Source organism: Salarias fasciatus, chromosome 14, assembly GCF_902148845.1.
Source record: "Salarias fasciatus chromosome 14, fSalaFa1.1, whole genome shotgun sequence".
NCBI lineage: Eukaryota > Metazoa > Chordata > Actinopteri > Blenniiformes > Blenniidae > Salarias > Salarias fasciatus.
Window position 1 is genome coordinate 30992897 of NC_043758.1, and position 21034 is coordinate 31013930.

General features: G+C 44.7%; 1 protein-coding gene and 1 long non-coding RNA gene across 3 annotated transcripts; both read left to right on the forward strand.

Moving 5' to 3' along the window:
* Window positions 1–1161: 1161 nt before the first annotated feature.
* zbtb44 (zinc finger and BTB domain containing 44) lies at window positions 1162–16166 on the forward strand. 2 transcript variants are annotated; one of them, XM_030108383.1, is made up of 6 exons: window positions 1162–1437; window positions 6580–7688; window positions 8444–8528; window positions 9091–9242; window positions 10895–11195; window positions 14806–16166. In XM_030108383.1, the coding sequence occupies exons 2-6, from the start codon at window positions 6617–6619 to the stop codon at window positions 15215–15217; spliced, it is 2022 nt and encodes a 673-aa protein (XP_029964243.1). In that variant the 5' UTR covers window positions 1162–1437; window positions 6580–6616; the 3' UTR covers window positions 15218–16166. The 2 variants fall into 2 exon arrangements, with proteins under 2 accessions (XP_029964243.1, XP_029964244.1); XM_030108384.1 differs by having other exon boundaries at window positions 10895–10978; window positions 14806–14971.
* On the forward strand, window positions 3441–20792 carry LOC115400495 (uncharacterized). The gene is made up of 2 exons (XR_003932809.1): window positions 3441–3493; window positions 19658–20792. It is a non-coding gene; the product is annotated as an uncharacterized LOC115400495 (long non-coding RNA).
* The last annotated feature ends 242 nt before the right edge of the window (window positions 20793–21034 follow it).

Below are 21034 nucleotides of genomic sequence, written 5' to 3' on the forward strand. Positions count from 1 at the left end.
TTCCTTGTTGTCTGTGATGTACTCCTTAAAAGACAGCTTTGTGAATGAAGGGAGTAGATATCAGAGCTGCTTCTAATGTCCACAGAAAATTGCCAAAGCACCAGTGTTGCTTTCAGAGAAACTGGACAAAACAAAACTATAAATAGGGATATCTGTCCATAATGACACAAATATGACATGAAGTGCATCATTTCACAGGCTGGGAGCTGTGTGTCGGTGTCAGTCTCTGCGGGTTCTTAGCTTATTTTATGATGGAAATTTCAATGTAATTTTCATACCATTGTGAAAGACAGATTTAGGGATATCAGATCAGAAGCTAACAATTTGAGACATTAAAATCTATCAGATCAACAAAAGTGATCAGATATGCTCAACCAGTGTGTTTGTACACGTTCTCTAGGCTTTTCTGACACAATATGCAATCAGAGAGCGCAGCGGGCAAGTGAGATAGCAATACATTTCACCAAAAAACATGTTTTACACTCAAATAAACAGAGAATGATTGTTCAGATTCACTGTTTATGTCTCTTTCAGTATTGACAAAGTTTTTGACTGAGTTCTGACTTTCGTTTTGTTTATCTGGGGGTTGGTTTTCACACATTCACACGCTGCTTTTGATGTTTAACATTTTAATTCTGTTGTCCAAGCAAATAAAATTGCTTGAACACTAAAATATATTTACTTTGTCTTCTTTCAGTTATCTTCAGGCTGTGTTAGATTTTTCAACATAGCTTTTCAGTTGTTTTGCTCTCTTTATCAATCCTACTGCTGGAACACCATGGATTGCAGCGAAGCTAAATGAGTCTGGCCATGCTGAATGGAATGTGACATAGATTTTAGTTGACAGTCTTTTAAGAAAATGTATATAATGTGCAAATAAAAAAGACATTGTCTGAAAAAGTTTACTTCCATGTAGTGATAGCTTCATGTGTCTGCAGAGCAGCAGGTTGCAGACCTGACATGGAGATGGCTTTTAGACTGAGAGGAAGGAGGAATCAAGACTTCACATTTTTTTCTTTCCACATGAACTTTCACAGAGCAGTGAAACGCTGTGATAGACAGAGCAGTAAACCCCGGGATAAACAGCTGAGCCGAGGCTGGATGGAGAGGCTGCCGCCACACTTCCTGCTTCTTACAGTAAGGTACAGTGGGAGATGCGCGTTGCATTGTGGGGGTACCCGGAGCGCGGAGAGGACAGCGGGGAGCACAAAGGAATAAAAACAGATGAAAACAGCCCCTCTGCAGCTTCCCACGGCGGCCTGTCGGGATGCCGCTTCATGTGAGCGCTCATTAAAGCGACCGTCGAGCCGGCAGGCAGCCCGCACGGAGCGGGGGATGTGAGCGGAGAGGAGCGGCAGGACGCACCGCGGAGTCTACCGTCAGCTGAGCGGCTCTCATCCCGAGGCCCGGCCTGAAGTGCAGGCCTCACCCCGCAAGGTGAGCCACCCCCTCCTCGCAGCCTCCGGGCGCGGCACCCTCCTCCCGGCCGCCGCTCCGCCGGGGTTCACCGGGGCTGTGGGCTCGCCTGTCCCCCGCTGACCCGCCGGAGCGACGCGGCGGCCCGCTGTGGTGTTAGCATGGGGGGCTAGCAGCAGCGGCTAGCCGCCAGCAGCTGCGTCAAAGCGCGCCGCTCCTGCCGAAGATTCAGAACAAATTACGTGAGTTCGCTATTTTTGACATTCAAAAAGTTGAGCTGACGGATCAGAGGCTAAAGTTTTGACTGATATGCGAAGCGGAGCGTTTCACAACAAGACAATGAGGCTGGGGCTGCGCAGAGGGGGGGCTTGTTTTGACGTTTCAGGGACGGGGGGCAAAAATGTCCAATAAAAAAAAATCACAGATGGTCAGCATACTGAAACCCCAGTGAGTTTCTTTGTCTGGTAGCAGTCCCCAAGTGTGTTGTGATAACGTTCCGTGTTTTATTTTGATGCTTGAGGCAGACTGGAGGCGTCTGCTACACTTGACGCGCTTTCAGGTTGTTTTGATGGGGTCAGCTCGGGTTCCGCTTTGGTTTTAAACCGGTTTCATGAAGCGGGTGCTCCTCTGCACGCAGTTCCACGCACACCGCCTCAGTGCGGGGAACGTGCACCGCATCTGTCAGCTGTCCGCGGGGCTCAGTCCACAGACTCACCCCGCACACCATGTAAACAAAGCAGCGAGAGGCCACGCCCCTCCACAGACAGGCCACGCCCCCTCCGCTGCCTCCTGTTGTTTGTGGGACAATATGTAGAATTTACATGGCAACATTGATCAAAGCCTCTCAAAATGCAACTTTTTGTAATCAACTCCCAAGGTAGAATTTCTCAAACATTCTTGACACCAACATCATGTAAATGAGAGAAAATGACACTCTGGACATGCTGGGGTTCTGTCTCCTTGTGAGCAGCAGAAGTACTGCTACTTCACATAGAGTCCAGGTGTGGTGAATAGTTCTTCTGCAGAGGAGTAAGTAGATGGTCAACAACAAACATGGTGGCCTTGTGTTTTCATTTCGGAAAAGTGTTTTGTTTACATGGTAATGTTTCTGAAGTATGACTGATACACCGCTCTGTGCATTCAAGACTGTGGGAGATGTGGGCAGTGTTGATGCAGAGTCTGTATGGAGATGGTTCATGGTCATGCAATTTGCATATATTTTTTACCTTGTACAGTAAAAATTAGATGTAATGGCAGTTAATCGGTATTCATATTGATATTGTACCAGCATACGGCTAAAGGTCAGTATTCATACTTGCACTCGTCCTTTAGAAAAGTGAAATACACCTGCAGCTATCAATTATTTTAGTAATCAAGTATTCTATCGAATATTCTGGAGACTAATGGAGTAATCAAATTATATATTAATTGGTTTTTATTAAATTACTTCAGCTTAATTTAACAGTAATTCATGAGAGAGAGAAATACTGAAAGTCAGTTCAATGAACGACAGTCTTCAAATCTTTTCATAGACATTTTTATTGGTAGACTTATTTTTCTGATCTTTTCTTCTTTGACATCCTCAAAGCAGAAAAACCTTGGGCTCTAACTGAGTGCGGTCACATGGTGTTGATAATTCGGAATTGTGTTATTCCGAATTAAATAATTTGGAATTACATTTATGAGCTTTTTGTTCACGTGGGGAAAAATGAAGGATTAAATTCTCTTTATTGCCGGGCGGCTGCGAAGTGTTCTGATTGGACAGGGGGCGGACGCCGTGCTTACGTCTACCGAAAGTAAACAAAGTATGTTGCCGGTGATTTTTCTCTTCTTTCTTTCTCGATTAACTTTGATGCTATAGCTTTGAAAACGTCTGCTTTGTTATGCACCCATCCATCCGCTCTTTGGGGTCCCACAGGGTCCCACAGTCCGGGTTGGGAACCAGTGCTTCAGCTGGTTCATACTGTAGCTCCAGCTACAGTATGATCACTTCATATACAGAGCGACTGTAATGACAACAGTTGTGTGTGTGTGTGTGTGTGTGTGTGTGTGTGTGTGTGTGTGTGTGCGTGCGTGCGTGCGTGTGGGGCATAGTCGCAATGGTATTGTGAATGAAGCACAAATGCACAAATTACCTGCAGCATTTTATTTTTATCAACACTGAGTTGATGCACCTTTTTGGATGTGATTCCTCACCAGGTGGTCACTGCAATCGTTTGTAAGCAACTATTGAGTTACTTGTGCGTTCTTTGCATGTTGTCGTTACATAAGCGATCCCTGACCTAAATGGAATTGTTTTGTGAGCATGACTTTAACATACCTGTCGGGTTAGCCCGGCAGGCTCCATGTGGATGTTTTTTTCAGACCAGGTGCTGTCGCATGGCTGTGATGGAAAGCTGATTCTGTGTTTCAGTAAACTCATTGTACTTTGTTTTGGTTTCGGTTTAATATCATCTTCTGACACTTGTGACAGTTTTCTTTGCGGGTTAATTTGTTCTTCCTGCTGCTCACCGTTTCCCTCTGCATTTTCCATTCTGCACTTTGCATTTGTTTTACGGCATCAAAAGCAGAAGTGAACATGCTGTGGATGTATCGTTCACATTGTAGTAAATTAAAGGAAGCCATGAGGCAAAACTCTGCCTCAAGGCTTCATTTAATTGCGGTTTTAGTCTTGGAATTATTTGAATTACTGAAGGTATTGTTTCAGCCCTATATCATAGTTTCATCAAGACTGGGTCAGTACAAGGTCATTCTAACGTCTGATTTGGAAACAGCATTTTTTTATAACGAATTTGACGATAAAAATTGCTGTTAGTTGGTTAATCTGTTGACTGTCAAGCTGTGCAGGAGATCGAAGCAGAGTGAACCAGATCAGCACACAATCCTGCTGTCTACTGTTCTGACATATTGCTCTGAGTTTTTTGTGGCCTGCTGTGAAGTACTAATAACGATTTACCAGCAAATGCAGGGGTACATTGACTAGAATTGGGTAAATTCTGCTAATTCCAACCTTTAGCACTGGACAGAACTCTTCTCACTTCCACAACAACACTGTTTGCCTGGCTGAATGTGTCTGGAGAATCATTGAGGTGGTATTTTTACTGGCTTGGAGCTCACTTAGACCTAATAAAACACATTAACAAAATCAAAACAGCAACAGGAATTCCTTCGATGTACAAACGAATACTTAGTCGCTCTACAAAAATAACTAAAGAGGTTTATGTCTTTGATTCTTTCATTAGGTTTTCCATTTGTTTTCGAAATCTCTGTTTTGTAAAGCTCCAACCTTCTGATCTTCAGTGCTCCTAGAGGTGATGGTGTTGTAACTTTCTGCTGTGCGGTTCGACTGTACTCACACTTGCGCAATCCTGACCTGACTTCATGCACTGTGGCGATCGCGGTTTGTGGACAAGAGCTTAATAGAGACCATGGAGCTGAATAGCTTGTCTGACAGGAGATGTTACGGCCATGTGAACACCCCACGGTGAAATTAAAGCCCTTCGCTGTTTGCCCTTTCTGCTGGTTCAGACAAAGCCCTCTCCTGTTGCACCGCCGCAGCCGATGCCTATAATTCACCGAGCCTTTACTGGGCCAGCATCGCCCAAGAGTATTTTCCTTTGGTCTACGTGTGTGTGTGTGTGTGTGTGTGTTTGACGGGGAGTGCGCTCTCCCTGCGAGAGCCCCCTTCACTCCAGCTTTTGTTTGATGGAAAATCTCATGCCTCACAGAATCCACATGTCTCGCAGACAGCTGCTCAGCGTCCTGTAGTGCACTGGCCTCCGCTTGGGTCTGGCTCGCATCGCTGCGCATCTGCTTTGATTGTCGTTACATAACTCTGCGTTTTGTCCTCCTTGCTCCCTGCCCAGCCCTTAACCACCACCACCACCACAACCTCCACCACACATCAACTCACCTTGCCCAGCCCCTCTCCCACACACTCCTCCACACCTCACTTGTGGTTTTTCATCCTTTCTTTACGTTGGACTTTGATCCTCAGCACCGTCTCTGGTGTTTGCATGGTAAAGTACTCAGCAGACATTCCAAAGTTACCCTAAACAAGCAGTAATAATGGACTCTACTTAAGTGCAAGAACCACAAAGCGGGCATGAAATCCTGAGATGAATGATCTGATCTTTGACTTGATGCTTTTATACCAGGAGCTGATGGATTTTTCATGTCAGTTTGACCCCTGATTTTGAAATTCAGGGCTTTTCATCCTGCAGAATCTAGCGCCAAAGTGGAACCATCTGGTGTTATCATACCAGGATTATTGTTTGTACTCTAGTTGTGTTACACTTGTCAGGTTTTGGTCTGATCACAGCGAATTCAACTTTCTTGAACTGTTGAAGGCATGTCACTTTTTTCAGTTCTCAAACTGGCTGAAATCTTCAGATCAAAGGTTAAATTAGGGATATGATCTAAAGGTCTGGGAATCTTACCAGTGAGCACTTATCAAAAGTTGCTTTACAAACTCTGCACATCAAACAAACTTAGCAAACTTCCCATATCTCTTGTGTATGTATTTTTTTTTTTAAATAACCGATGGTAAGACCTCCCAGTGTGTGTTTTTTTAAAACCATTAGATTTTCTTGATGCCCGTTGGTTCCTGTCATTCGTGCCATGTGCCCTCAGGCAAAAAAATGAAACCCAAGTTTCCTAATAGCCTGTGTGCACTTTGATTGGGCGTATCGTAGGTGGAACATGTATAATTTACCGCAGTCACAGTGTTTGTGCTGTTAACAGCCTGATGACAAATTACCTCCGAGAAGAAAACAAAATAAAAGCTGCGTGTGACCCGAACGAGCAGCAGAGGTACCACGCTGTCGGTATGAGAACCCAGACACATCTCTGAAGCTGGACATTAATCACGTCTCTGTTGCAAGGAGCTTTTTCTCTGTGTGAGTCACTTGAAGCCAACAGAAAAGAAGAGGGAATCCCTTGAGTGCTCCGTTGTTATACTTAAACCAGCTCATTCGCAATCTGATAATTTCCAATTGCACTCCTTACATTTACTTAATTTATCAGATAGTCACTCATCACGACACAAAAGAAAGAAAGTACGCAGAGCTGAGAAGTGACTTCAGGTATAATTTAAGCAATGCAGGTGACAGAAGAACTGGAATTCATTCCCTTCCCCCCCCCCCCTCCTTCATCTTCCCATAGGGTCCTTTTCCTGTCGCAGTCAGAAAGGGACTCCAAGATGGGGGTGAAAACCTTCACCCACAGCTCCACCTCCCACAGCCAGGAGATGCTGGACAAGCTCAACGCGCTGCGCAACGAAGGTCACTTATGTGACGTGACCATCCGGGTCCAGGACAAGCTCTTCCTGGCCCACAAGGTGGTCCTCGCCTGCTGCAGCGAGTTTTTCCGCTCCAAACTAGTAGGACGGCCCGAGGAGGAGGACAAGTTTGTGTTGGACCTCCACCACGTGACCGTGAGCGGCTTCGCCCCGCTGTTGGAATACGCCTACACCTCCACCCTCTCCATCAGCACGGAAAACATCATCGACGTGCTGGCGGCCGCAAGCTACATGCAGATGTTCGCGGTGGCGAGCACGTGCTCGGAGTTCATGAAGTCCAGCATCCTGTGGAGCCCGAACAGCAACAGCAGCAACACTAACAGCGGCATGGCAGCGGACAAACCGCACGAAGCGGCGCCCGAGAGCGCCTCGTCTAACTGCGCCCTGACGCCGCTGGACGGCAGCGTGTCGCCCGTGTCCTCCGACTGCAGCGTGATGGAGAGAAACGTGCCCGTGTGCCGCGAGTCCCGGCGGAAACGCAAGAGCTTTGTGACGATGGCGTCGCCCGAGAGCCCGCTCAAGTGCACTACGCAGATGGTCACCACCTCCCCTCAGATCCCCAACCCGTCGCCGTCCTTCTCCGACAGCACGGCGCAGCCCGTGGAGTCCTCTCTGGCCTTTCCCTGGACTTTCCCCTTCGGCATCGACCGCCGCTTCCACTCGGACAAGTCGAAGCTCCCAGAGAGCCCGCGCTGCCTGGAGCAGGGCGCCCCGGGCACCTCGGAGGTGGTGGTCGGCCGGCGGCTCAGCGACTTCCTGACGTGCGAGAGCTCGAAGGCGGTGTCGTCGCCGGTGGCGGCGGAGGAGGAGGACGTCAGGGTGAAGGTGGAGCGTCTCAGCGACGAGGAGGTGCAGGAGGCGTCGTCGCAGCCAGTCAGTGCCTCTCAGAGCTCCATGAGCGACCAGCAGACGGTGCCGGGCAGCGAGCCGGTTCAGGAGGAGCTGCTGATCAGCCCGCAGTCCTCCTCCATAGGTGAGTTATCCTCCGGACTTTTTACAGTAACTTAACCAGACTCATTCGGATTACCGCTATTTTTTGCACTTTGAGGCCTAAAATCGTATCCTGACTGTTACCCCGGTTACCTTTTATCCCGAAAATAGAAATTCACCTGAATCAATTAACCTCTCTTGTTTCCATCACAATGGACGATATACTGTTGTCTGATCAAGATTACGAGTTTCATTGCTCACACACCAGCAATGCTACATGGTGAAAGTGTTACTGACACCGATTGACAGTGAGCTCGGTCCCTGGAGCCACAGTGTGCAGTATGCACAGGGCAGTGTGTAAATAAATGCCATGCGTAGCCCCGTTTACCGTTTAGTTTCTTCAGGAGACGTGGAGTCTGACCTGCGTCCCTCCGCTCCGAGCTTCCTCCCCACCCTCAGGACTTTTGTTTGTATTGGTCTCAGTGGAAAGTTTTATTGTCCGGTGGCCCAAACACTGTTTGAAAAGCTTTTTTTTTTTTTTTTTCGCTTCTGCCCAGCCGTAAATAAAATGGAAACATTCGTCATTTTTTCCTCCGATCTGCCGCAGTAACGCAGTGCATTGTTATCCAGCAGCATCAAACCGGGGATTAGCCTTCAAAGAACTAAAGTATATGAGTGTAACCGCATCCAGGATGTCTTGCTTCAGGCTGTGTTTTTTTTTTTTTTTTACGTTCCCGTTCATGGACAGCCACGAGGAGTCTTTTTTTTTTTTTTTTAATTTTCCTTTCCTCTTTCCAGGCTCGATGGATGAGGGAGTGTCAGAAGGCTTGCCGTCAATGCAGGGCACCTCTAATGCTGGAGGACACGCAGAAGACGATGAGAGGTATAACGATTTGTCTCAACACGCAGCGAACGAGTCAGAGGCAGTAAAGAATATATAGACACGACATCCGGACCACACCTGTTCACTTAAAAAGAAAAAAAAAAAGGAGAGAGAAAATGTAGACGTCATAGCTGAGTGATGCCTTGTTTATGTGTGTGTGGGGGCCTCGGGCCACCGCACCAGCCAGAGATTATATGGTAAACTGCTTGTGGCCTCTGACGGGAAATCTGCCCTAAAACAGCCTGACGCGGTGCCAGCCATCCCGAAACAACCCCACGTAACCCCGACAGGTTTATCAGGAGACGACTGAGCGGAGGTGTCCCGCCTTTTAAAGAGATCAATGTGGGTTACTGGAGTGTAAACATTTCAAACATGAATCTCAAAGCAGCGTCGCGATGATGCACAGTCGCTCGTAAATTCACCTGTCGTCTCCAGTGTGGAAAGATCTCTGATGTTTATATGGTTTTTGGAGGAATGGAAAGTCTTGGTTTTGACTTGTTAGGAGGTGTTTAATGTTTGCCGCCGTCACAGTGAACCTTGATTTGTGCTGTTTGTTCCTCAGGCTGGAAGGGATTCAGTATCCCTACCACCTCTACATCAGCCCGTCGGCCCGGCCCGGCACTAACGGCCCCGACCGGCCCTTTCAGTGTCCCACCTGCGGAGTCAGATTCACACGCATTCAAAACCTCAAGCAGCACATGCTGATACACTCCGGTAGGTGGAATACACACTTCACTCTGGGATGCAGCTTTTATTATTCACGGTAGGATGATTCAGCCTTATGGAGAAATTCAGCAACAAAAACAAAGAAGTAGACTAATAAAGGATACAGTTTCACTCCATTTGAATTACTGTAATGATGATAACCAGGTTAATTTGTGAAGGTGAAACGATGAAGTGCTTTGGTGTCCAGTTACACGACAATGGTGCTCGTAGACGCTGAAATCCTGAACCTGAAACATGGACTTAAGCTGGAAACTAAAACCATGAAACAAAATTAAACGTTAGGGAAGCAGGATGACGTAAAAAAAATAAATAAATAAGTTGTAATAACTTATTGAAACTTTTGTGTTTTTCTTTCGCCCCTGGCTTCTTGTGTACTAAGACCCCGTTTACACGACTTTTTCAAGTGAAAACAGAAAACTTATTTCAGGTTTTGGGTGTCCGTTTACATGACAACGATGCCCGAAACCGCTGAAATGCAGCTTGTTGAAAATCGCTTCCAAGGTGGAACATTGTGAAAAGGCTCTGTCTCTGGAAACAGAGGAAAACAGCACTTTCTGCACGTTTTGTCGTGCGTCCGTACGAATGCTTGTACTCTATTGTTAGTATTTGTAGAGTTTTGTTTTCTGCGAACGTAGAAGTTAACGCTCCAGTCGTCCTGATGGATGACATGCCGAGGTCCTAAATCTAAAGCCCTGAATCACAGTGGAGTCAAAAAAAAATGAGGAGTGGAGCAGTCTTCAAGCCAAGCAGGTGTTTACTGCAGAAACCACAAATCCTCAGCAGTGAGAATACTGCCAGGAGCAGACTGACCTTATCCCAAAACGTCTCTTTTTAATCCTCGACCCTCCGTTTTTGATGATTGTGAGTACAGTTTGGCACGTCGACGGCATATTTTTGATCGCATGATCTCATGCAGTGAACACAGACGGACTCGACAGATCTGATTGTGCGATCACAGTCAACATGTGAAAGCTCTGATTATTCTGGCTGGATTAGGTATACAGGGTAGCATCTGCGATCCATCGTCTCCCAGCTAATTGCAGATCAGTCGACACTTCAAAAGCTCACACTGAGCCTGATTCTTATCCCCCTGACCTGACCTCCAGTATCATAAATCTTCAGCCCAACCTAATTACTGTCACCATCAACAGAGCCAACTGGTAGCAACAACACATCTCCATCTTTTTCAGTGCTGCTGAAACGGACATCGTTTGAATGTGAACCTTCTCTGAAATGGAAATGCAAGTTTTCACTTGAAACGTTGTGCAAACCGGGCCTTAAATTGGAGTTTTTAAATGCGCAGGAATAATCCGATTTGTTGTGTTGCTGCCAGTAGAGTGTCAAACTCACTTTTTCCAGTCTGCACTGGAATATTGTGTTCAGTACGAACATTAAAACACATCACATGAAATGACTAAAGTGAAGATTAGATGACATTTTAAGGCTAAATTACGCAGAAGTACAGGTAATTCCAAAGAGTTCACGTCCTTTTTCTTGCAAATTTTGTATATTTTGAATAATATTTGTTTAAAAAAAAACAAACCTGCCTCTGCTGAAATCTTGCAGACGGGTGATTTTCTGTGTGGTGTTCAGTTCTCAGCGTGTAGATCAGCAGCATTGGTTCTGTGTTCTCCCTTCAGGCATTAAACCTTTCCAGTGTGACCGCTGTGGGAAAAAGTTCACACGGGCCTACTCGCTAAAGATGCATCGGCTGAAGCACGAAGGTAAACGCTGTTTCCGGTGCCAGATTTGTAGCGCCACATTCACGTCCTTCGGTGAATATAAGCACCACATGAGGGTCTCCCGACACATAATCCGCAAGCCGCGGATTTATGAGTGCAAAACGTGCGGCGCCATGTTCACCAACTCTGGCAATTTAATTGTACACCTGAGGAGTCTGAACCATGAGGCATCCGAACTAGCAAACTACTTCCAGAGCAGGTGAGGAGTCCGGGGGCGCCGACCCCCAATCATTTACTCAGATCTCGCCTGGATCAGAAAATCATAACCTCCGTATAGATTCTAATACTTCCAGCTTTTTCAGTTGTGTGGAATTGTTTTTGAGATGATTGTAAATGATTGAAATGCTCAGATTATGTGTACCTTAAGTATTTGACTGTATTCTCTGGCCAGTCCTTCTTTCTCTTTCTGTCTTTCTGTCCTTCGTCTTTCTTGATAATTAACATCAGCATGTGTTTCTGTTAAATGTGAAGGGAGGTAGCTTCTCTGAGAATGAAGATTGGAGGCACGGGGAAATATTGAGCATGGATGGGCCTAAAATGAACCAAATCCACCGATTGACCTCTCTAAAGTTCCATAAATGAAAATTGTTTTGGATGCTGGAGGTCGAGTTACCCGGTGTTTTCCAACAGGTGACATTTAAAGATGGATTATTCATGGACTGTCCTTAAGCTGATCCGAATTCACTTACCCTCTTTTAACAATAATTTAGTGACGTCTCAAGTGAAAACGCATCTTTTTTTTTTTTTTTTTTTTTTTTTTTAGATTCACATTTAGATGGCAACATTTTGAAAAGGATGTAGTTAACGTCCCATGAGGTGGCGCTGTTGTTTGTTTTTCTAATTAAGCCACACAAGCATGCATGCAGAAAACAATAAGCTACAGACATAAACAATGGGAGCACAGACCTGGCTGCATTACTGTTGGCGTGACTCCAGAGACGGCTCCAAGCGCTTCCAGAAAGTGTCGTATTCTCCCGTCTATATGAAGACAGTCGGAACCGTTTTCAAAAAGTGGCACTTTCGGTGGCTCAGAGCATCATTGTCGTGTAAATGGACACCCAAACCGCAACAAAGGTTTTGTGTTTTCACTTGAAAGATGTTGCCCTCGGACGTGTTGGGAGCCAGAACAGCTCCGACAGAGTGGAGGCTGAATACAAAACTGTCAAACCAAAAAAAACCCCCCAAAAATCAGTGAAATCTGGCAATTTAACACGCTGGCGTTCATGTTCCATTATCAGTATTTAACAGTCCTTTTTCGTTCCACGTATTTGGTTAAACCCAATTTCAGAAAATATGAGTCATGTGAAAAGACAGTGAAGTGTGTGCTCGTTAAACAAAAGGGATTCAACCCTGCAGCCACCGGGAAGACGTTAATCCATCCATCTTTTAGCGCCGTCTGTGTTTGACGTTGAGTAGAAACCTGGAAAATCACCAAGAACAAACCTCCAAATGACCATTAAGTAGCGAAAACAAAGAATGGTGTTTATTAGGATGGGGTTTTGTTTAGGATTGAGTCGGCCATGCTTGTTCCCTGTGCTTCCAGTCAGACTGGCTCTTTGCTCCAGCATCATAACAGTGTGTCCAACTCTTCTTTTCACACATTATAAATATCTGTTTTTGGCTGTTTACCGCCTACATTTCAGGAGATGTTAGGTAGAAGTTTAGCCTAATACTGGTGTTAGAATCCATGCTGACACCCACTTTGGTGATTGTGCGATGTGTGTTTTTCTGTGTGAAAGCCTGTTTTCAACCAGAGCGAGCGAGCTGTTTGTTTCCCTCAGCAGCCAGCACACAGTGTCTTCATAAAGTCAAAGTGTGCTTTTATTTCCCAGACTTTTCCACTTCTTAATCAACTCAAGTCCTCGCAGGTCAGCACAGCTCAAACGGGCCATTGACTTCTCAGGCATTTTATAGTAGAGGGTCCCCGCCTGAGATCATAACAGTGTGGAAAATTCTCTGGCAGCTCCGGCGCTCTCTTAACTCGCATCCCCAGTCTTCACATAAAAGGATATGTTAACTACACTGTGGGTCCTTTCACTTCGAAGTTGCTTACTTCAGATTGAAGTACGCAGGGGAGTTAAACTCCAGGTCTAGTGCTGACTTCTGATTCCTGCTGTTTAATAGTCTATTCAGGTAAAGTTACAGGACAGCAGACTGAGAAATGGAGTCCATGACCCGAGTCTCGCTGCCTTCTTGGACTCCACTTCGAGTCCACATCGAAGAATTGCAGCATACATGTGCTGTCTATTACTCCTGATGAAAACTGGCACTAGTTACTGTATATTCATTCATATTTTTTGGTCACTATCCTCAGAATTTCTGTGAGACTTCATCAAAAATAGAATCCACTATCCAAGGCCCCCGTAGAAAAAGTGCCAGAGATTTTTGAATAGAGTCCTTTTTTCATTTGTTGAATAAACACACTTGATTATACTGATGAAGCTATAGGCCACAAGTCTGTCTGGAGAGGATGTGAGTCACTCAGATTATAATGAGATAAAAACACAAAATGCATTTTAAGGTCACAGAGAGAGTGGAAAATGATCTTATAGGAACTAAGCTTCTAAAACATAACAATGGAGTGTGACATTTCCACTGCAACTGCAGAGAACTTTTATTTCAGACACAAAATCAGTAACGTTAGCATTAACAGTTAAATTAGCGTTCATCAAGTATTACCTTGTTATGAAAATCAGCATTTGTGAAATTGAGAGATTTATCAACTTCAGTAGTTCTCTCTCGCTCCTCTCTCTCGCTGACCTTCACAGCCTTCTTACATAACTGTTAACATTTATAATAGAATAGAGCAGAATTTGGTGGGTGAAGTTTCATGTTGGTGCACAAAAGCAACCCACAGTCCAGAACCCAGAGCCAGCTGACTTATAACAGCAACACACGATGATGTGCCCTGAGTTTGCGCAAAAGTCTGGTTTGTGTTCATGTTGTTTTCGGGTCATTTGAAGTGACATGAAGGCTCCGTCCAGTCATCTGTCCCTTTGTCTTGTATACAAGCTCCATTAAAGTTCGGGACCTGGAGTCTGTCCCAGGTTAAAGCCTGGATAGTTCCCAAGTTCATCACATCACCAGCACACAGAGTCACACACTATGCTAAGTCTTTAGTTTGTAGAACAGCACGCCCACACAAGAACCGAAAAATGTTGCCTGAATGTCTATTTGAGTGCCCTGAATTCAACATGAACTTAAAGTTGATTTGATTTCTACAGCAGCCTGACCTCTTCTCTTCTGTAGGATCATTTTTCACACCTTAAAAGCTCATTTATGCTCAATATAAGATATGTGTTTGGATAACCTCCAAGCTTTCCTTCTGCACTCTGTGTGCATGTTGACCAATTTCTGTTCTGGTAACTTAGAGATATGGACCAATGTTACAGTTCCACCAGTAGCCATTCTTAGGGGGGAGACCACTGACTCTTCTCTATTAAAAGAACTCACTTCTTTGTATTTGCCTAGTTTGTTGAGAGCAGCGCCATCTGGTGGATTTTATTCCGTTGCTCATTTCAGTGTGACCGAAAGTCTAAAAACAGTGATATTTACACTGTTCATGATGCACATATCTGTCTTCACGAAGCTTAAATGAGCCTTCAAGGTAAAAGCCTTTCCCAGGACTGATCCAGCAGGCTGTTCTCACAGGCTGCTGGCTGATGTGTGTTTGTGTTAGAGGAGGGAAATGTTCAGGGAATTAAGATTTACTGATTAGAGTCCAGGTGACTTTGTACCGTTTGTTTGATGTCTGCAATGTGAAGGTCATCGTCTTCTGTGCACTCAACTCGTTGTCTTGGTCCTTGCAGTGATTTCCTCGTGCCCGACTACCTGAGCCAGGTACAGGAGGAGGAGGAGGCGCTGGGAGTCCAGTATGAACTGGAGGAGTCCCAACACCACCCGGTCTACCCGGGCAGCGCCTCTTCCACCACCAATGCCGCCTCGTCCTCCTCCTCAGTCCAGATGCCCGTCATCTCCCAGGTCTCCTCCTCCACCCAGAACTGTGAGAGCTCCTCCGGCTTCCTTTCGCCCGAGCCCTTGGATCCCCTGGAAGTCCCGGCCTCCCACAAGATGGACGCCGACGAGGCAGCGGTCATGACCGAGGAGACCAAGATGGACAACAGCGTGGGAGGGAGTTCCCCCGAGGAGTTCGAAGAAGAGCAGCAGCAGCAGCAGCAGCATGCTCAGACCAAGGAGGTGGCTTCCATTACCATAGAGTGATTCAAGTCTTCTACTTGCCCGTCATGTCTTATTTTGCTGTCACGTCATATGGGAATATCCGCTGGAAGGATTCGAAGCAAGTCGGCACCTCCATATGTGAAGCAGCGGAAACGCCGCCATTGATGTTCTCTGAGGACTTCGGTTGGCTCGATGAGGGATTTTTACGCATTTCTTTGGATATCTGTTCCACATCAAACCAAATCCAGCTCAAGTCCAAGATAACTGCTTTTGTTTTGGTAGCAGCTATCAGGTTCCTGACTGACGATAAGGGATTTCAGCGGGTCAGAGGACCTCGCTTTCACTGTATTTCCATCTCCTATAAATGCAAGTGGACAGTTATTTGAGTCGGAAAGTTGTGTGTTTTCCCATATGACTTGAACGCAGCACTAATGAAAATCATATTTGTCTTAGCCAATTTGAGGTCTGTCAAATCCAAGCCTTGCTCTACTTTTGGAAAGTGCCTGAGAGTTCCAATCTGAACAAAGAAAACACGTAGAAGAAGAAAAACGTCTTGACTTTAACAACAGCGACAAATCAAGTCTTTGCAAACTGAGCTAAAGGAAAAAAAAAAAAGAAGAAGAAAACCTCCTTGTGTTTCATTTGTAGTGGTAATGCTAGTTCGTATGGGCAGAGACTGTGTTATTTCCTTCAGTGCCGTCGCTATAAGCAAACTGTTCAATGTCAATATTAATCTCTACTGCAATAGCTTGTACTGTACTTTTACTATTTGAATGCTGTGTATGTTGGGTGTTGTGAAATATGATACGTCAGGTGTGCGTTTGTGCATTTCTTTGATATGAACACAGTACATTTCATTTTTAAATGTTAAAACTTGAACTATTTTGAAATAGTATTCCCTGAAGACACTTGTGCAGTATATAGTTTTATACAAATAGTTTTGACCTCTTCCTGATTTGACACTGTTGTGAAAACAAACCTTGTGTCTCCACCCAGAAAAAAAGAAAAAGAAAAACAACTGATGAAATTTTCTATCTTGGAATTCGTAAACCAGTGCAGCACAAGTGCATACTTTGTTTCTTTTTTTAATCTGGTAAAGTGCACCAAATACCCTTGCAGCTGGGATTCTGTGGGTTGAAGCCACATCTTGTGTTTTAAGTGCAGTGTGTGAGAATTAGGTAATGCCACGTGGTGGGGCGTCGCCGTAGGGAGCAGTCAGGATCCTCCGAGCAGATGTCGGGACTCAGCGAGAGACTCACCACACCATCTTGTGGTTTAAAGTGGAACTGCAGGATCGGACCACTCGGTTATGGAGTTGGTGATGACTTTGCAACATCTGGCTCTTTAAATTGTATCATTTTTGAATGTAGTAAGATGAAAGTCTTGCACATTGCACCTTACCGATGCCTCGCTCGGGTCTAAGCTCGTCCAGACTGGTGCTTGTAAAGGCGAAACTCTGCCTGTAACTGGAAATACAAGCAATATCGTTCACATTCTTTACGTAGTCGTCTGCATCATGGGTTGAAAAGAGGCCAACCATCACAATCGCAAAGCGATGAAGATGTTGACTTTATCAAAAACAAACATTGGTTTCCTTTTTTGTTTTTCTTCTTTTTAATTCTAGAATACGACTGAACATTAAGGAAAGCCTTTACCACTTGGAGCCACAAGGTTTGCTCTCAACCACAGTTTTCTCAAATGGTCTTTATGGCAATGTAGCATTTCATCCCAGCTGGAGCTCGTCAAACGGCACCTGATTGAGGTCTGGGTTTTGTTTGAGGCCCCGTTTACACCACAACGTTTCCAGTGAAAACACATCTTTTTCCATTGGGAAAAGTTTCACCTTTATATGGCAACTCTCTGAAAAAGACTTCCCTTCACACTGTTCTAGGCTGTGGTACGCACGACCGGCAGCAGCGTTTCCACCAAGCTTTTCCAGAGAGTTCATTTTTAAAAAAGTTCCACATTTGGAACCTTTCTCAAAAAGTTGCACTTTCAGCGGCCCAGAGCAAAACGTGACTGAACCTTTCCGTTTTCACTGGAGATGTCGTGTGCGTGTGCGTAAGCGGGCCTCAGATGTTAAGACGCCACAGGACTTTCAGATGGTCGGAGCATCGAGTGCACTGTGGATGTTCCAGGATCTCGTGTGGCGTTTTTCTTTGGTACAGCGAAGAACTAGACTCTCACATTTTAGCCTCGTCTGATTTTTGTTGTAGTTTTTTTTTTTTTTTTCTCCCGGGGTGGGCGGACGGTTATTTCCAAGTTGTCATGAGGGGAATATGAGTTTGTTTCCCTGACTTATCATTTATACCTTCCGAGCACTTTGTTGGGAACACCAATGCCATCCAGGGCATTTACTACCACTGGTCCCAGCTGGTGGGGGGGAAAGACAAGAGACTGACTCCAGATCCACCATGCAGATACGTAGCAAATATACCAAATCGGATCCAACCTGAATGTTAAATGTGCCAAAAACACTTCACACAAACCTTCAATCTGTACAGAATTTCTCAATGTCATGGGAAAAATGATGAAATATATCAAACAGAACAGACAGTCTCCCCTCCAGGCCAGCAGGAGTTGTGTTTGGATTGCCGCGGCGCGCCTGACAAAGTGCTCGGCGGGCTTCCTGTGTGTGTCGGGGTGGGCGGCAGGACGCCGTTGTGTTAATGTGATACTGAATGCAAATACTGTGAGCTGAAATGTCGCAGATGGTAAAACTCGGTGAAAAAAAAATGAGCTAATTTTTTCAGAAGAGTCAAACTGGTTTGTTTGCATTAGCATTAACGTTCCTCCAGTTCGTGTTGACTCCAGGTCTTGGTGAGGATTGGGGATGTACCGGTACCGGTATCGGGCCTGATAGGCGAGGTTGATTAGAGGTATGTTTGGAGGTCTCCATGGCAACACACAGCCTCTGCATATCATGTACGGAATATGAATCGGGCTTTAAAGCCATTAGCAGCAGTTAGCTAACAGTCAGGACCCGTGGTATCTCTGCATCCCGTTAGAAAGCGCCGAACAGTCTGACCTCAAGAAGTTTTCACCTGAATGTCAGGTGTCTCCAGGACGGCTCTTCAGAGACACACAATCACACACAGTGTCTCGAAAGTCCCAGGGGGAAAAAAAAAAAAAAAAAACCCACAGGAACAATGTGGAACCATAAAATACAGATTCATGTATTTATGAAAGCATCTTTCGAGTTTCTGGAGTCGGACTGTTTGACTTTTTTAACCGGTTTTCTCGACACCAGCCTGAACACAAACTGGAGATTTTAACCAGCTAAATGCAAAACAAAAAAACGTGATTTTAAAAAGAGTCACGGACTCTTCCATGTGGGTGAAAGCAGAGCTGGTCACCGCGGTTAAACAGCAGGCTGGTTTTACTGTTTTTGTGTGAACTGGTCGTGGAACTGTCCTCCGTTGGCGACCGAGCTGTCGTCGTGCCTGTCTGGAGAAGATAATGACGCTCGTGGTGATGGTGATCCACGAGTTGAATGCTACTGACTGTGACTGTTGGCTATTTTTTTTTTTTTTTTCTGTTTGTATTTTCTGCCCTTTTCTCCCTGAAAGTGAAGCAGCAGAGGTTGTGGGTTCGATCCCAGCAGGAAGTGACGGGGCGGATGGTGAATGTGGAGATGCGTATCGACGTACCATCCTCCCAGTCACTTTGATTTTTTTTTTTTGATTTTTTTCCCCAGAGTTGTGCCATTTTTGCCCCTTTTACGTGGGTTCAAATCAAGCTTTCCTCCTCCAGGACCAAATGCTCTCTATCTTATTGGGGATTTGCCAAGGCAATCAGTAATTGCACATATTCGAAGAAAGAGATAATCATCCTAAGTGGTCCATGCTATTTAGCAAAGGGGTCCTTCTTCTTGCCCCTTAAAACACTGTATGATGTTGTGCATTTAAGAGGCTCGCCTTAGTAAACGGACCTATTAACTCTAGTTGCACAATGTCAGAGTTGGAAGAAAGAGGAAAAAAAAGAAGTTTTATATTCTCCATTTGTACGTCCTGCTTTTCATCTGTTGTGTTCGGTGTGTGTATTCCGACGACTTTTTTACAATGAAATGCTGCTGTTTGTCGAAACGCAAAAGTGCCCAAAATATTTTTGTGAACCGATGGTGTGCAATAAATGGACCGGTGTCGTTTTCAAAGTTTTACTTTTGTCTTTGGAATGGTGAAAATATATATAGATCTATATAAGTATATATAGGAGAAGAAGAAGAAAAAAAAGATAAAACGAATGTATGATTCATTTGTAAACAAATGTGACTGAAGGTGAATCAAAGAGGCCAGAGCCCCGTTTGATCTGTGAAACGACGGGAAGAACAGCGTGGATATCGGGCTGCTTGTGTTCAGCTCCTCCTGTGTTCGGTTGAACCTGCATGTTCATGTTGTTGTGTGAAGTGAAGAGAGCTCGGCTGCAGCCGGCCCGCCTCGCCCCGGCGGGCGCCAGACGGCGCTCCACAGGACGCTTCGGAAGGCACACGTGTGTGTGTGTGTGTGTGTGTGTGCGCGTGCGTGTGTGTGTGTCACACTCTGCATATTTAAAGTGTAAACTAACATACATAAATATAGAAACTATTTAGATATGTTTATAGACACACTGTGTGTGCAAAGTATCTTTCTCTGTGTGTATAGATGTACACGAGTGTTTCATGTGTGTGTGTATACAAGGGCTGTCAAAAGATTTCTTTTTTGTAATCGTGATTAATCATACTTTGAATTTCATTGTGAAAATTGTGTTGTTTTGCAGTTTTCAGGACGTAACGTAAAGCATTCATCAGCCTGAACAATCAGTTCAAAAGTTGAATTTTAAGCCATTTTTGAAGTTTTGAAGCACTGCGACTTCCTGCAGCGACTGATTTCTTCTTACCAGAGCATCTTGATTGGGAGTCGAACTCAGAGAAAGAATTTTCTTTTTTGGACCTTGTTGGATTTTCTTTCAAAATAAAAGTGTCATGTAGACCAACTTAATGCAATGTCTGTTAAAAATACAGTTTTCAAACTGGAAAAAAAAAACAAAAAACAAAGTCTAATTATGAGATTAGTCACGATTAAAAAAATGAATCTTTAGTCATCCTTACATTAATTGTGATTAATGCGATTAACTCTGACGGCTCTCGTGTATACAAATATATAAATCACATTGATATACCAGTATATCTGTATATTTGTTTATCCATTTATATACTGTATGTGTATGCATATTTTGTCTGTGCATACACATGAATATATATACACCATATATATGTGTTTATGGACTGTGTGTGTGTGTGTGTGAGAGAGAGAATCTGCCGTGTGCTTTGTAAAGCTGCTGTGGAGTTTCGTACCTGCTCGCCGCGGCGCGGCGGACCAGCCGGCGCGGCTCTGGCCTGTTGTTCGGCATGCCCTCTTCTTCTTTCTGTACGTTCTCCCTTTTCCTTTCATGTGCAATGTTTTTCTGAGATCTGGATTATATACAGGACATGCCTTTTTTTCAATGTACACTCGATGTTGTATACGTTTTCCAGTCCACACGGTTTATTTAACTGTAGGAAATTTTAAGGAGAAAAAAAAAAGGAAAAAAAAAAAACCAACAACAAACTGGTAGCTCTTCATAATGGCATAAATATATTAAATATCTATATTTTTGGTGATTTTTGTACTATGGTTGCTGTTTCATGGCCTCTTTGGATATTCTTGTTAAATGTGAATAGCACAGCATCGTGGGGGATTTTGGGGGTGGGGGTCGGTAGTCTTCACTTTGTGACCGTCTGCAGTGTGTGTACATATATATAAATATATAAAATATACAGTATATACACTCATGCTCTGTTGCGTATTCTTTCTGCTGTTGTATTCGAGTCTTTGATACCGT

What these genes read in the sequence shown, in the direction of transcription:
- zbtb44 (XM_030108383.1), top strand. Translation starts at nt 6,617, where the DNA reads ATGGGGGTGAAAACCTTCACCCACAGCTCCACCTCCCACAGCCAGGAG. An exon ending in CCCGCAGTCCTCCTCCATAG is followed by an intron (nt 7,689 to 8,443) that starts GTGAGTTATCCT and finishes TCCTCTTTCCAG; the next exon opens with GCTCGATGGATGAGGGAGTG. An exon ending in CACGCAGAAGACGATGAGAG is followed by an intron (nt 8,529 to 9,090) that starts GTATAACGATTT and finishes TTTGTTCCTCAG; the next exon opens with GCTGGAAGGGATTCAGTATC.